This window comes from Copadichromis virginalis, linkage group LG7 (genome assembly GCF_057382275.1).
Source record: "Copadichromis virginalis isolate Kocher_CV1m ecotype Utaka linkage group LG7, C_Virginalis_male_GT1.1, whole genome shotgun sequence".
In the NCBI taxonomy this organism is placed as follows: Eukaryota; Metazoa; Chordata; class Actinopteri; order Cichliformes; family Cichlidae; genus Copadichromis; species Copadichromis virginalis.
This window is the reverse complement of record NC_140624.1, coordinates 36,175,935-36,192,901: the sequence shown is the minus strand read 5'-3', so window position 1 is coordinate 36,192,901 and position 16,967 is coordinate 36,175,935. Positions and strand designations below refer to the sequence as shown.

General features: G+C 37.4%; 1 protein-coding gene across 1 annotated transcript; it reads left to right on the top strand.

The window, feature by feature from the left end:
- On the top strand, positions 1–15,093 carry mamdc4 (MAM domain containing 4). The gene is made up of 29 exons (XM_085463219.1): positions 1–84; positions 1,121–1,213; positions 1,859–2,020; positions 2,155–2,280; positions 2,486–2,719; positions 2,846–2,971; positions 4,189–4,344; positions 4,493–4,596; positions 5,130–5,285; positions 6,497–6,587; positions 6,703–6,816; positions 7,221–7,313; positions 7,408–7,545; positions 7,636–7,775; positions 8,338–8,446; positions 8,561–8,665; positions 9,118–9,252; positions 9,369–9,496; positions 10,188–10,404; positions 10,499–10,636; positions 10,706–10,833; positions 12,409–12,499; positions 13,086–13,244; positions 13,346–13,471; positions 13,560–13,681; positions 13,795–13,900; positions 14,229–14,398; positions 14,542–14,605; positions 15,034–15,093. Exons 1-28 carry the CDS (start codon positions 33–35, stop codon positions 14,596–14,598), a joined length of 3,576 nt encoding a protein of 1,191 aa, XP_085319345.1. The 5' UTR covers positions 1–32; the 3' UTR covers positions 14,599–14,605; positions 15,034–15,093.
- The last annotated feature ends 1,874 nt before the right edge of the window (positions 15,094–16,967 follow it).

Sequence of the window (16,967 nt, the reverse complement as noted above, 5' to 3'; positions counted from 1 at the left end):
GTTGATGTGGTGCAAGAAGGGAGAAAAAGAAGATGTTTCATGTGAGGAGCTTAGCGCTCATTCTGCTGTGGGCTCTGCAGTGGGGTAAGAAAACCTTCAATTAGATTTTAATTATGTGCAGCAATAATGGTGCTAACTATTCCAAACTGAACTTGTGCAGCCCTGCTACACATAGATTGAAATAATGTCTTGACAAGTCAGTTGATTTTGGATTTTTTAATCAAGCCACAGTCAGTAAAAAACTAAAAAATTAGTATTTGATAAAGAAGCCACAAGCAGTTGAAAGATTTTCTCTTTCATCTCAGTCTCAGATGCACAACTGTTGTTGCTATGGAGGTTTTTGCTATCTTTGGGAATTTAGGCAACCTGGCATTTGTTTTCCATCTGATAATTAAAGATCCACAGACAGAACAGACATGTTGAGACAGAACATATAATTAACCTTAATATTTAATATCACAAATATAAAGGATAAAGAAATGCTCAATGGGGTTTTGAGTATTTCACAACTCTAAGAGTCCAGAGAAGACTTCAATATTTGAGGTAATTTTTGATGTCAGGTAATAACTCCTTACTAAAAATGTGAGCTTTCATGTGTGATTTATTTTCTAACAAAATGATGATGTGATGTCTTCTGGGATATTCAGACTCAAAAATCAAATGTCTGGTGTCCTGTCTATTTTCTAGCTATTAGGTTACTGAATCATAAAGTCTTGAGTCTTAGTCAGAGACGTTTGGTTGGACAGATGCCTTCAGTGGATGGTGTCACCCTGATTACCTCTCTGCGGTCTTTGAGCCTGTTGGCATTAGATGGGTTGTAAACCTTTGAGTCATGAGAGAGTTTGGGCCTGAGTCACACACCCAGAAGCAAAGATGGAAAATATTTGAGTATTTTCAATCTTTGGCTGGAAGATATTTGCATATTTACATCAGCTCTGACAGGTTAAGGCTTCTACTAATAACCTGTTGTCTTTTAATAGGAAAGGCTACAGTTATTTTTTGCAGTCCATAGTGATCATTGGTCTGATTTTTGACCATCTCATACACCCTTGATCAGCAAGTGTAATTTCACAGGACAAAAGAAAAAAAAAAGAATTTTGTGTTTCATATTCTTATCCAGCTGCTGGCTCTTCAGCTCAGTCGTGTCAAGCTCCTGGGGGGAAATGTAACTTTGTGCAAGACTGTCCAGACTGGAGTGATGAGCAAGGCTGTGGTAAGTTTTAAAAATGTAATTTAGTCCCATCTATAATCGGATTTTTATTTTATTTTTTTGCCATTTCTTGTCAGATTTGTCTCAAAAACTGGAAAATGCTTCAGTGCTGAGTATGCTGAATATTGTATTTATTGTATTTAGGACAGTGCATGATATTGAACATAAATGTAAAAAAAATTACATGAATGTAAACATACCAGATTATAGCCAAGGGCTAATTTCCATCTGTTGTCCTTAAGCATAAAATGTGATTATATGATTAGCATCACCCATAGATTTGACTTGACTATATCAATGTGATCATGTTACATGATCATTATGGTCTCATTAAGCTTCTGTGTTTTATTGACATTCTGAAAGGGGAATTTTAACTAATTTTGAGATGCTGGTCACTTATGTTCAAAAAAAATAATCATCATATTTAAGATAAAAATTAAAAGACCCTGATTTTGCATCTGTGGCATCTGCTTGCTACGGGAAAACTTAGCGGTTTCTAAGGTTTGGTCACAATTTCTAGATTTTATACCTACACAGCAGGAAAATTTTACTCCAAATTATGGTAGGGTAAATAGTTTTCTTAGTGGAAGACCTCTCCTGTAATACACAGTATTATAACAACTGAATGCTCTGTCACCCCTGTGAAAGGCTACAATGGAAAGGGGTTTGTGTGTGACTTTGAGGATGAAGGAATGTGTGGATGGGCTGACACGTCGCCCAGTGCACAATACAAATGGGAGAGACATCAGAGAGGGGAAACAGTGCCTGACAGTGGACCGTCCACCGATTACACCACCGGCACAGCCATAGGTATTGTACAGTCTTTTTTATTGTCATGTTTATAGTCAAAGCTGTATTATTGCAAGTATTTTAGAGAGTCATCCTGCATTAAACTGGAATGGTAATATCTTAAAATGTTCTAATCAATATGTCTTTTTACAAAGGTTGGTTCATGGGAATCAGTGCAGTGAATGAAGACTTGCTCCACACTGCAGTTTTAATCTCTCCAGAGATTAATCAGTCTTCAACAACGTGTCGCCTTCGCCTCAGATACTTCCTGTGGGACTCGGGTAATGATGGCAAATAACTGCATGTCATATATTTAGATAACCAGGTTTTTTCCTCTCCGTCTCTCTCTGTTAGTCCTGTTTTTGGTCATAACAAGCCCTACCTTTAAAAATGTACAATGTTTCTTTAACAATCTTTAAAGATAAAATGTATTTCCCCTGCAGCTGTCGTGCTAATGAATACTTTAATGTTTACTTTTTACTGTAGGTAACACCGGTCTGGGATCTACGCCCTTGTGGGCATCTGTCCTCTACCCAGGTGGTGAAGAGGCTGTTGTTTGGCGTCCTGAGGCCTCCAGTGTTCGTGCCTGGAGGGAAGCTCTCATCTTTCTGGGCCGGATTCCCTCAACTTTTCAAATCCGTCTTCACTCGCTGCGGTCAGTGGGACAAAGAGGAGATGTGGCCATAGACCAGCTGGAGTTTCTAGACTGTGCTCTTCCCTGTAAGCCCCTCAAAAGATCCCATTTGTCCCTGCCTTTTTTCAAGTCTTTGCAGAGTGTTTTACAATCAATTAATTCCAGTAAACTGATTCATAAGTGATAGTTTTTTATTTTCTCTTGATCATCAGCACCAGTCCCCGGGGGAAACTGTTCAGCAGGGATGGTGAAGTGTAACAACGAGGCCTGTGTGGAGGAGCGCCATCTCTGTGATGGCAGCGATGACTGTGGTGATGGATCTGATGAGCTCAACTGCAGTGAGAAATCTAATTTCACCTGAATCCCATAATAAATATGTAGGAATATTTTAGTCACAATACAAAGTAATAAAATTGGTGGGGAAAACAGACTTATTGTTCACAAAAGTTCAATCAAATTAAAAAAATGTCTGCAAATGTCACTGGAAGTACGTTCAGACACAGCTATAGTCCCAGTCGATGCGCCGGTGTGTACAAGCGTATTTTACATGGTGGTGTAGCACCACCATGTATTTTGATCAGTGTGCTAAAACCACTTTTGTAGTCCTAACCATCAGCTGACCTAACCAAAAATGTCATCATCATATCATCAGTGAATGACACGCGGCTCTTTGCTCTTGAATAGGACACCTGTGCACAGGGTCCTTTGTCCCTTTTAGCAGAAGTGACATAGAGTAATAGGCCTGTGCAATTAATACAAATTAAAACGTAATTACAATTATAATTTCAAGCATGTGTGAAAATATTGCTAAGATGCATTTGTTTTTTCTATGGCACTTCTTTGTTTATTGTTATCAAGCTAAAACTCCAAACTCAGTCTCCAACAGTGTGTGGCAGGTTTAGTTCAGATTGGAAGACAGACTGACTTTTGTCAACAGGAATAATAAAACGTGGTTAAAATAATAAAACTGACAAGGAACAACAAATCCAAATCCATTGTCAGTACGATTTAAAATAATCATGAGTGCCTTGGGTTGCAAAAAGAAGATGTGTTATTATATAAGGCAGTGGAAAAGCGGTTCTTGTGTATTTTGCTCAGTTGCCTCAGAATAAACATTCCTGTAGAAGCGACTCATATCAATATCATCTTTTAGCTTTTGTAAGAAATGCTGAAATCAGAATGAATCATCTTACATTAAATATCTTTGTCAAAAGGAGCTTTTTATTGGTAAGGACCAAACTGTCTTCATGTTAATATTTTAAGCAAAATTACTCCAACAAAGTGCTGCGGCTGGAATGGCTGCCATGTTTCCCAGTAACAAAAAACCTGATTTTGTACTCAGTACTTTGTAAAACAGAGTTTGCTTGAAGGAGGTTGCTTGTGATCGAGAGGCAACACAGGTATTGGGCAAAGATCGGTATGTATTTTTAAATTATATTTATAAACCAGGTTTAAGGCTTTAAAAAAGTTGCCACGATGACCATGTCCATCTTTTATGGACAGTACACTTCATGATGATGACTATTTGTTCCGTCTTTGTTTGTTGCGTCCCCAGCTCAATATGAGTCCTGTGACTTTGAGGAAGGCCTGTGCATTTGGGACCTAAGGTCACTTTCATCATTGAAATGGGTAAGGACAAATCAGACACAGATCACCAACACAGATCCTCTGAAAGGACCAGGCAGAGATCATTCTAGTAACTCAGCATCAGGTATGATATTCAGACAAATCAGAAGACCCTTTTGTATTTTTGATACTGAAGCTATCCTATTACTCCTTACTGCTAGTATTTGAAATGCTTTTGTATTAGAAATAAAAGGCAGATTTAAAAAAATACTATGTCATTGTTTTTATTTCAGGTCATTTTCTCTATGTTACGGTCCCTGATGAGGGTCTCAAAAGGGACTGGGCCTCCTTCCAAAGTCACTCTCTTGAACCCACCAACAGTTCACATCCTTGTAAGGTGAGTCCAAAACTGATGCCTTCGTTCTTCAGCGGCTTTTACTTTTACTGTTTCACAGTAGTCTGAAACATTCAAATGCTTTGAAAAGGTAAAGATGTGGAAAATGTTATTCACAAATTGAATTAACAGTCACATAAGGGTTATTGTTTTTTTTAAAGTATACTTTCTTATTTAAAAAAAAAAGGGGGGGGGGAGGAGGGCAGGGATAGCTCAGTAGGTAGAGTCGTGGCCCCATGATCGGAAGGTCGGTGGTTTGAATCCACTGAACGCCTACCCTGAGGTACCCCTGAGCAAGGTACCGTCCCTACACACTGCTCCTCGGGCACCCAATGGCTGCCCACTGCTTCACTGAGTGAATGGGTTAAATGCAGAGAGTAATTTCCCCATGGGGATCAATAAAGTACACTTTCTTTCTTTCTTAAATTCCTGGAGAGAAAAGCATTTTTTCATCCCTCATCTTTAAATTAACATTGTTAACAATAATTTGAATTCAATTCCTAATTTCACGAGTTTACTGCACCTGCCTGTTGTAGATGGTGATGTACACTCACCAGTTTGGGCCGAGGTCGGGGGGTTTGACGGTGTTGGTTGCAGATAAATATATCTACCCAGTGTGGGAAAGAGGTGGCTCTCTAGGTGATCTCTGGGTAAAGGCAGAGGTGGAGATTGTCACCAACGTCACTTTCCAGGTAAGTGCCTCTCACAGGTGAATTAATAACCGTAATAGGGAAGCTGGGCTTCACCCATTCCAACTCTAAAATAGGGATATTGATGGGTTACGACTACAAATCTTAAAAAAAACAAACCCTGAATAGCAAAGAAGTTATTACATAAGGTAAAGATCAGTAAAATTAGGTTTTTGTAAGTAGGTAAAGTTTACAGAATCAGTTAAGTCTGGCCACAGAAATTCATGTAGCTCGGAGGTGCGATGATTTGATAAGAGATGATTCATCCAAGCCACTACAGTAATCTATGTAATGTTTACTGCTAATACTGAGATTGGTGTTTTGGTGAGCCAATTAAGGATAGCTGGGAGTCATCGTTTAATCAAACACTTTTCCACACAGAAAACTTTAAATTCTTAATACATGAACATTATGAAATAGTTCAGAGGGAAGTTGATGTTGTGAAGGCAACAGTGGTTAAATTTTAACTTTAAGCTTAAATAATTAAAATATGAGGGAAAATATTTTTACCTTTTCACATATACTTTAATTTACTTTAACGGAAATGATGGTGATTATTCAGTTCAGTTCAATTCCATGTAATATACCAAAAGCCGCTTTATATCATAATGTAAAGACCCTGCAATACTGGGTCTCCATGTACCTATGTAATTAATGCACACAAATCCATATATATATATATTTTTTTTTTTTTCATTATTGTTCTACTAATATATATAAGAAATATATCATAATATAATATATTTAAAAAATAACATTTAAATGTAAACATTTAAAATGAATATAACATCGCCTAAAAAGCAAACAACAACATTTTATAGATCGCATTAAACCAAAGCTTCTCAGCTCTAGCGTACAGCTTCTACATGCGCATAAATAATCGAAAATCAAAAGTTTCTGACTTTAAAATAAAAAACATTTGAGATCTGAATGTAATACTCAATAGAAAGAAAAGAACAGTTTACATGCGACAAATGAAGAATAAAAGAAAAGAAAACATCTCTTTTAATTTGAGTTTACGTGACTACTAAATGTAATTTAGTATTTTTGTACTCACAAAATTCAAAAATCCAGCAGCTTGGAAATAAGCGATTTAGTTGTTGTTGGGCTTTGTTTTTTTGTTTTTTTTACCTCTTTTATAGTGTAACTGATGAGAATTTTAGTTGAAATATAAAATAGCTAATCTGCTCTTTTGAATTATTTTCTCCCTATAGATCCTGATTATGGCAGCAATCAGAAACTTTGCATATGGAGGTATCGCGATTGACAGCATTGTTTTGTCTCCCGAATGCCGCTTATCAAGCAGTAAGCTTCTTAATTGTCTTAACTTTGAGAAAAAACATCTGCAGGGAATAAGTATAAACATCTTGTGTCGTTGAATGACTCTTGCTCATCTATGGAAGTATTATCTCTTCCATAGATAATACTTCTGTTGAAACATTCCCTGGTCCCCCTAAAAATCCATGTGCTGAACCGGATAAGTTGTGTGATTTTCATATTGACTGTGAAGGAGCAGAGGATGAAGCTAAATGTGGTGAGTGTATTCATCCTGCTTATTCGGTTTGACTTTTTTAAAATGGTCTGCAAAGTTTTAAATTATTATAAGACTTTTGATTTTATGAAATGAAGTGATGCTGATTCCAGCAGGGTGTTCCTAAACTTAACCCAACTCTATTAATAATAGCTATTTTATTTCAAGAAGAAGGTTAATATACTTAAAAGAGTCTGCTGGTAAATAATTAACTTGTATTTTACACAATTTCATTGCTAATTTTCAAAAATAAATTAAGTAGGTTGTGTTTATTGCTTTGGTTGCTCCTAAACTTTACAAGTAATGTCTCATGCATGGAACATGTAATATACAAGGTTATTGCTGATTATGGTTGCATTTTTAATCACTGCTGTTAACTGCTGTTTCTTCAAAAACCTCTTCTGCAGGTGATTTCTCTTACTCTCAGGGCAGCTCTGGGTGGACTGACACCAGTCTTGGGGGTCAAGGTTGGGTACTATATCAAAATTCCACAGCCCAGGGTACAGACAGCTCTTTCTGGTATTCATTTATTTATTTGTTTAGTGCTAATTTCATAGTACAATTTATTCCCATGGGTCTATTTTCATCTGTCAGAGGAGTTTCTGTATGTAGCCAAAGCTCCAGGCCAGCAGCTGACTGAAGCCCAAACACGGACCCCCCTCCTAGGCCCCACTGGTCCCAATTGTAGCATGAGCTTTGATTATGCACTAACTGGGAAACCCAGTTATATTGGTAAGTTGTTGCCCTGCAAATCTTTTTATTCTTTCCAGAACACAAACTTGGTATGCTGTAAATAACCCCGGTTGCATCTTTCTGCTGCAGGTGATCTGTCCGTCAGAGTGATCGACAGCTCAATGGGCACGGGGCCTACATTGTGGGAGTTTAATGGGAAGACTGGACCAGAGGCAGAGAATTGGCAACACGCTGACATACTCATTGGATTCAGGAAAAATCGATTCCAGGTCAGCTTAACTTTAGTCTTGCTGCTCAGGTATTTATCATTTTGCTCAACTAAAGAGATACAACTCCTCTTCTCATTGGCTGACTCTCATAAACAGAAAATTTGAATAGTAGCTGGGTGGGGCTTCTGTGCCACTTTGATGATATCAGCTTTCAGTGAGGTCATCATACAAAGCCCGAGATTAAACATGACCTCATTATTTAAAATATTTACCTTGTTTAACATGAGTGCCCATCGCTCTAACAGTACACATGACATGAGCTATATTATTATATTTTTAACTTCAGTCTGAAAACTATAGTCAAAAGAAAAGAGAGTTTTGGGAGGTTTAAGCAACACACTCTATAGGAAATCTGCCAATGGCACATTCAGAGGAAGTATAAGCTGAACCATCTGCTCATGGATTTGAGATCAGCTGATCTGACACAATTGATGTTGAGTTTCACTTTGTGGCTTGACTAAGCTAATGCTATGCTATTTGTTTTTCTGTAACACAAAATCAAACAATGAAACAGTTAAAATATTATTTAACTCATTAGACCGCTTTGTTTTATCTTCACCAGCTTGCTTTTGAAGCTCACGCTAAGAAACTTTGTCAGTGCTCCAAGATTAAAGTGAAAAATGTCCAATTTAGTGACTGTCATGTTGACTATTATCCATGGTCTCCAACAGGTAACTTTAATATCTACTTATAATTTACATAATTTATGATGCTCAGTTTAAAGTTTTTCCAGTTAATTGTCTAGCACTTGCTTAAACCAACCAGTTTTGTGTGTGTTTGCCCAGGATTGTCATGTAACTTTGAAGAAGGACTGTGTGGATGGTATCAGGACAGCAGCGACAACTTTGACTGGACAATGCTCAGTGGGATGGACCATACTATCAGTGTTGGTAAGCTTATTTCAAATAAATTAATCTAGCATTTTATACAGGCTTTTAATCAGGGAGCATCTCAGATGTACATACTTTTAAATCCTTTCCACAGACTCACTCTCTCTATTAGAAAACCCTCAGTGTGGTTTGGTGCAGGTGTAATGCTCTTAACTGCTGTCAGTAATGATTGGTCCTTGTTAATTGATTTTTTCAGCTGACATTTAGGATGTTATTCTTGTCACAAAGCTGAGAGATGTTTCTTTGCTATAAACTCCTTTCAGTCCCTGTCGATAAATGATGGAAAGCACAGTAAAAGTACTTTGTAATAATTTAATGTAATTTCTTTTGAATAGTTGCCATAAATATAATACAAGTTTGAAAGTGAAGATACTAATTTTGCTAAGCATTATGTCATTGGTATTATACTGTGTCAGTGTCTGATGCCGACCTGTCTGTCTGTTGATGTTCAGGCAGAAGCCTTGTCGTGGACATGAGGAGTCCATACCTGCACGGTTTGTTTGGACGCTTAATTTCCTTTCCACAGTCACCGGGTCCTAAAGATTACTGCCTTTACTTCTTCTACAAAGTCTATGGGCCAAATGCAGGTGATGATAATTTGACTAAAAGAATTTAATATGTAAATTTAGAATGAAAGATTGTTTCTTCAGTAAAAAAAGAAAAACAAACCTTTAACTAGAAATCTCTGATAATTTTCTTCCAGGTACTCTGAATGTGAAGCTAATAGATAACAAAGGTTTTGAGATGGTCCTGTGGACCCACAGTGGAGCTCGTGGAAATGTTTGGCATGAAGCACAATGCCCAGTACCGCACCAGATCTCAAAATTTCATGTATGTAATGACTGCACACAGCACCAGTGAAATTACTAAAACAAGGAAATCCATCCTTTTTTCTTCAGCACTTATCCAACTGAGGGTCATGGGTACTGTAGCCTATCCCAGCTGACACAAAGTGAAACTGATTTTAAACAAATGGTTTGAGTTTTTGGAGAAACTTTGCCCACTTGTGGTAAAACAAAACATCATTGCAGCTGTAAGGGAGTAGATGCCCTTCACAGGTAGACCTATCCTGCCTGCCGCTGGTTTAAAATGCAGCACTGACGCTTTTTGCTTTTATGAAGAATAAAGACCACATCTCCCTTTAACTCATCACTGAGTACAAGTGAAGTGCAGAAATTATTTTGGTCAATTTTTTAACAGCTGAACCTCTCTTCACCTCCAAAGATCTTAAATATGTATAACGACCCACAATTTTTCTTTATCATTTTTACCATGATGCCATGCCCACTTATGCCAGCTTTCTGTCTTATGTTTGTATTTTTTGTTGCTTGTGCATGTTTTTATTAATTTACTTCTGTCTGCTTATTTATGCTTATGTTTCATCTGAAACATAGATATCAAGTTTCTGTCAATGACATTGTCCAGTATTTGTTGTTTTAAAATCCCCTGTACACATTAATTAACTTGGCTTTTTAATAGGAATAGTTAATAACATCTTCCTTCTCTTCCAATTCATCAACAGCTGATGTTTGAAGCCGTTCGCTCTGGCTATGATGGACTCATTGCCATTGACGATGTGGCATTCTTGGAGGGTCCCTGTACCAACCCAAGGATGTGTTCCTTTGAAGGCCAACAGTGTGGGTACACCAGCTCTAGTAAAGATCAGTGGCTCCACCGTAGCGGATACACATCCACATCAAATGGGCCCAAACTTGATCACACCCTGGAGACTGAACAGGGTGAGAAACACCCCTGCTGTTTAACATTAGAATATACATGCAGGAGACTGAGAAATTGAGAATTGTGTTCATGCGCTGTATGGTCTCTATCCAGGTTTCTACATGGTTGTTAACACTGGAGCAAGCATCCTTCCCTCAGGTAGCACTGCAGTCCTCACCTCATCTGTTCGCCAAGGAACTACCCGTACTGAGTGTCTAAATTTCTGGTATCACATGGGAGGAGTGAATCCAGGTGGGCCAGCTTCACAGAGGAAAACACAGACACACACATAAAGTTAAACTAATGGAGTGTGTCCCATAGGTTCTCTTACAGTGTATATGAAGCCAGTGAAGGGAGAGCGGGTCAAGCTATTTACAAACAACCTGAATCAAGGAGATGTGTGGCGTCATGGCTATGGCAACATTTCGAGCTCCCTTGAGGACTGGCAGGTAAGTGTGAAGGCAGATACAGACTTTTTAAGCCACTTTTAATGTGATTAATTTATCCTTCACATAAAATAAACTACTCATTTAATAAACTCATTTATCTAAAAATATGAACATGTGTGAATTCAATTTTCAGCAGTCTGCCTGAGTCACTCACACTCTCCGCTCTCTCTATACTGTGCAAAAATTTCGAGCCATCTCACTGTCATCCCATCAGCAAAGAACCAATTTTAGTTTGCATTTCTAGACACATCATTTGTTCCACTTTCTTTAGCTGAATAACACATAACACACATAACACAGTTTGAAAGGCATAAAACAGTCATTTTACACCAACAAAGTGATTCCCATAATGCCATTAGCTGAAAACTTTGGCATGGTGTGCACTATGCACTTAAAAAATCTGAGGAAACCAGATAAGTATCTACAGCAGGTGTATCTGTGAGCTATGAACTTAATTAATAGGGAAAAAAATCATTATCTGATTGGCAACAGCTTCATTTTTCAGCATGCTAATGATCCCAGACACACTGTCAATGCAGTAAAAGCATATCTGTGTCATGACGCTGTGTGTGGCAGGCAGGTTAGGACCCAAATGTAGGACTGAACTTAACAGCTTTATTTCTGGAAAATACAAATAACTAAATCTAAGTAACTTAACTGACCGGTTCTCCTAGAAACATACACTGCAGGCACTGAACAAACGGGGCAAACAGCAAGAGGGAGATCATCACAAGGAGCACAAAAAGACACAGACAATATATATACATGAAGGAATCAGGGCAGAGAGGAAACACCTGGGGAACACGGCTGGATTATAATCTAACTGGCAAGACAGGGGAACAAACACTGAGACGTGACTGACTAAACAGAGAGAGAGCAAGAGACACATTGAAAATATATAACTACAGAATTATGACTATACATGGGGCATGGAACAGAGGGGAGGCTTGACAACAGAAATGTAAAGACTAGATAAGAAAACTAAGGTGACCTAAGAATACAAATGTTAAACAGAAGGCTAACAACTATAATAACCAAAACAAGGAACAGAATCTTAACCTCAGAATATTAAATAAACCAAAATCAAAAGTCCAAACACAGAAACGATGGGTCACAGACCCGTGACAATGACAATCTGGATAGAAAAACACACAGTGGAACACTATCAATCATGGTTCAACCTCCCTAAATCCAGGACCTCAGCATTTCTGAAGCAATGTGGGATCATTTTGACAGAGAATTTGGAGAAAAACGAAGGCAGATCCAAGAAAGCCAAGAAATAACTTTTAATTTCCTTCAAGATGCCTGGAGAACTATCCCTGAAAACTACTTAAAGAGATTACTGAGGGTCTGTGTGGAAGAATAAAGGTGGTCATATCAAATAATGGCTTTCAATTAGAATTCTACAAATTGTGTTTTTGTGTTGTACAGTGAATCTTCATGCAACTACTTCAGGTTTTCATAGCAAAAAACAAAGAAATGAGTGGTGCCTCAAGACTTTTGCACAGTAGCTTTTGATCTAAGGACTTTGTGCCCGCTGTTCAAAGCTTATTTTGTGGTAATTTTCTTCTGCAGTTGGAATTTGAGGTTGTCGGAGCTGGAGGGAAAGACACTTGCATTGCAATCGATGACATCTTTCTTTCACATTATCCCTGTGAAAATCAAGGTTTGTACTGACATGCCTCATCAAGATTGAAATCACTACAGATTTTAAGACTGCAGTAAAAGCAGCACGCAGCTCTATGTATCTAGATACTTTTCCTCATGGGCTTTAACCAAGGATCCCGCTAAGACTTTAAGACTACAGTAAAAATGACTTAAAAATATTACATTCTTTAGACATATTTTTGTTTGTCTTCCATTTTGTGCTGCATATTTAAAATTGTGGCTTCAGTGTGTCTGTACTACTCTGTGGTTACACTATGCTGAGTTAGAACAGGTTTTTTTTAAGTCTGAGGCTGGATGATGCTCTTAAAGGCTAGAGAAGTCTTTTACTCACCACTGGCCACAGGCCAAAGAAAATAATGCACTTAGTGTTGCACTCCTGCGGTGAGTGAAACCACAATTGCCTACAGTACCACCTAGAGAAGGTGTAAGCCAATTTGCACTGGTGTATTTTTATGTCTTTAACCCACTAAAATAAAGGCCTTATATTAGTTTTCAAAAACTACTCCGAGTACATGACTACCTCCTCTATAATATTTTATCCTACTCAATATTGCACAATTATAGCGTAATATTTATTTTGTTAGATTCCCCAGGTTCCAAGTGTAGTATGGAGAGAGGCATGTGCAGCTGGAGCAACACTCAGAACATGACCATAGACAAACTGGACTGGGAGCTGACGAGTGCAGAGATGGAACGTCACTACCCAATCCCACTTGACGACCACACTTTGGGCACAGAAAAAGGTAAAACCAGAGAGAAACAAACAACTAGATAGCTGGCGGATGCTGCAAAGTCACACTTCTTATCTTCTTTTTCAAAACACCCTTCTTTTCTTTTCTGCAAGGTCACTTCCTGTTCTTTCCAAGCAGCAATCGGACAGAAGTGAGTCAAAACGCTCTACTGCTGAGCCCTCACCTGCCCCCTACTAAGGGCACCTGCCTGAAGTTCTGGGTCTATAAAAGCCAGTCATGTAAGAAAGAAAAAACATATTCAATTTATGTCAGTTTTGAATGCATTTACCTGTAAATATTTTTAACCTTTTTTATGAATGACTTCAGCGGACTGCCAGCTAAAAGTATGGAGACTCTCCGAAGGTCGTTTCAACCCGCTGGCTGAGACCGAACTTGTTGGACTGTGGAAACGTTTTGACATCGACATCACATCTACTGAGAAATACCAGGTCAGGCTCACTTTTATAACAAATGGCTGAATACACTTAGTGACTTGCTGTTGTATGTAAGCATGTACGACCTACTGCAATCTCTGCTGTCATCTTACTTTTCCTGTAAACAGATTGTTTTTGAAGGCGTCAAAGGTACAGCAGGTGTGGTAGCTCTGGATGACATCGAATACACCATCGGGATCAACTGTGCTAACAAAGTCACAGATCCAATAAAACGTATGAGCAGAACTCCCAGATTTCTATTCAAACTATTGCAGACTGTATTAGAGGTTTTTAATGTTTCTGCACAATGTGCATGCTCAGATTCAGTGCTGAGAAATTTAAAAAGCAGCAGTCACTGCTAAGATGGTTTTTTTTTAAAAAAAAAATAAAATTTCCTAACTGACAAAGTGAATTTAGAACTAATATGCTTTTAATAATATTCAGTTTTTCAGCACTTTTTTTTAACCATTCAACCATTTGACTGAATTTCTAACTACAATGTAAAGTTTGGCTTCACTACATTAATGAGACAAATACTAAATGTTTCCCATCTGTGCTGCAGCCTCCCCAAACCGAAACAATGCAGGAGGGATCGCGGCGTCTGTGATTGTGGTCCTTCTGCTCATCGGCACGTTGGTCGGCCTGCTGGTTTTCTACCTGCGAACACGACAGACATCACCTTCCTCATTTGTTGCTGGTTTCACTAATGAGTCTTATGACACAGACCTCACAGTGAGTAAATCTGACATTCAGACCCTTAAGAACACTTGTCAGAAAGCAAAAGGACAAAAGCATTGCCCATATGATCAAAAATGCTGATTTTTACCTTAATGTGTCTTAATTAATCACTAATAATTAATTAGAGTTCACTTCAGCAGGACCATGTTACAGTTCCGCAGACCCAAAACCCAGATGGCAGCTGGTTTCAATAATGTCTCTGTGAGTATTTAATATGACATTTGCTGTTTGATTTCCAATCCCTATAAGAGGCAGCTTTATAGACTTTTCTGCCACCAGATGGTAGAAATAAACTCCAGAATACTTCATATAAACTAGCACTTAAACACCAGAGACAAAGTAACATGGTACCTGCTGAAGTCCTATCTGTCGCCACCTGTTAAATCTCTCATTCATACATTTTCTTACCAAAGTGCTGATTCACTGGGTTTTGGCTTCAGAGGCTGTACATGAACATAAAAAATTTTTTATAGGCTTCTTTATTTCATGTTTGAATTTCATAAATATGTTAATAAATCATGAAATTAATGGTCAAAATAACGGAAAATAGAAGTTATCTTTCATGTAGCAGTTTATCCAAAATTGACATTTTCACTTCACAACAGTCTGACCTTTTTATGTTTTTGCAGGTCTCTTGTAACACCAGAGAAATGGAGGTGGAATGAGACTCAAGGTACAAAGGTTCTGCCACCCAAAGGTGGTTTGTTGAAAAAAGGTGATATCACAGCAGGAGAACTACTTATGTCACCCATACATCACACACACAATATGCAAGCATAGCTCACACACTGACCAACCAAGCTAAGCCTAATTGGTGAAGATACCTCAGATCAGATGTGACTCTGGCTGTGGATGGAAAGAAGACAAAAGGAGGTCTAATGTGTTTTGGATGAAAATGAACTTTCTCTAAATCAAGACTGGGCACAGCCCATGAATGACAGAAATGGCTGTAAGTAGATCCTTTTAGGTGTCTCAGAAACCTCGAACAGTTATAAGTTAATTTTAAGTGCAAGCAGCAGAAAGATTTCAGTAGTTTAAGCCCCCTTTTTATCTTCTAAAATGGGCACTCCTATTTTAGATAAAATAATTTGCTAGTTGTGGGAATAAATACTCAGCATATGGAAAAGTAATATAACTTTGTCTGTTCATATGTTTTTTTTTCCCAGCTTCAACCTAGAGACTACATGTTTATAACAGAATAAATGGGCCACTGGAGTTTGAAACTATTAGAGTTTATCAGAACCCTTGAGTTGCAATATGTAAGTGGAGTCCAATTCATATTAGGGACATAAACTCTTAATTTGTTGTTCAAAAAGAAGGAAAGTTGTGGACAAAAGAGAAAAGACTGTAAACACGCAGGTTATAGCCTTGAGAAAGTTGCATTTAAGTGGACGCTGAGGTGCGCTAGTGTTTGTAAAGATTGTTAGAGTAATGCAATGTTTTAGATGTACTGAAGGGTTAATTTTACTCTGTTTTAAAACAAGCTGTGATTGAGCTCTGGTAATAAATAATGATGACTACTGCAAGACCAGTGTTTTTTTCTCTGATCTCAGATAGTACTTCTGGTGTATGCAGGAAGTAGGTCTAAAGATTTTTTCTGAAATCATATTAAAAAAAAACCTATAATTTATTTAAAGATTTGAGTAGTGAATTACCTGTTAATTATAAATTAATCAATAAGCAGTAGAAAATATAAAAGAGTAAATCGGTCATCTGAATAGCTAGCCAAAAGTACGGCTAACTGACAACATTGTTAGCTTCTAAAAGTATAGGTAAATAGTTGTTGGCAGGTTGTATGTAGAAGCTAATGAAATAGCTTGCTAAACAACTGAAAAAGACTGTGAAACCTAGCTAAAATTATGAGTAAAACATATCTAAAACAAAAATGTCTACCTTGATATGTGCAGCTAAATATTAGCAGCTGAATTGTTAGCGAACAGAGTAACAGTTGAAATACAAGTTTTAATGAACACAATTTTTGATAACAGTATATTTATTACTTGAAATAGAAAGGTGAAAGTAGCTAGCAGTGAAGTTGTTAGCTAACAGTGTTGATTAATAGTGAAACTGCATGGATATACACTTTGTTTGGTACACCTGTTGAACTGCTTGTTGACACAAAAATCTTATCAGCCAGCCGCTGCACCAACTTGAGGCATTTAGGTATGGAGATGGCAACCTGCTGAAGTCCAGACCAAGCATCACAATCAGGAAGAAAGGTGATTTAAGTGACTTTGAATGTTGCATGGTCATTGGTACGAGATGGGCCTCCTGCTGATCTGCTAGGATTTTCCCACACAAGCATCTCAGTGGTTTAGAGATAATGGTTATATATATATATATATATATATATATATATATATATATATATATATATATATATATATATATATGCATATGTATATATATATATATATATATATATATATATATATATATGCATATATATATATATATATATACATATGCGTATATATATATATATATACATATGCGTATATATATATATATACACATATGCGTATATATATATATATATACATATGCATATATATATATATAT

What these genes read in the sequence shown, in the direction of transcription:
- mamdc4 (XM_085463219.1), top strand. Translation starts at nt 33, where the DNA reads ATGTTTCATGTGAGGAGCTTAGCGCTCATTCTGCTGTGGGCTCTGCAG. An exon ending in ACAGTTCACATCCTTGTAAG is followed by an intron (nt 4,597 to 5,129) that starts GTGAGTCCAAAA and finishes TGCCTGTTGTAG; the next exon opens with ATGGTGATGTACACTCACCA. An exon ending in CATGGGAGGAGTGAATCCAG is followed by an intron (nt 10,637 to 10,705) that starts GTGGGCCAGCTT and finishes TGTGTCCCATAG; the next exon opens with GTTCTCTTACAGTGTATATG.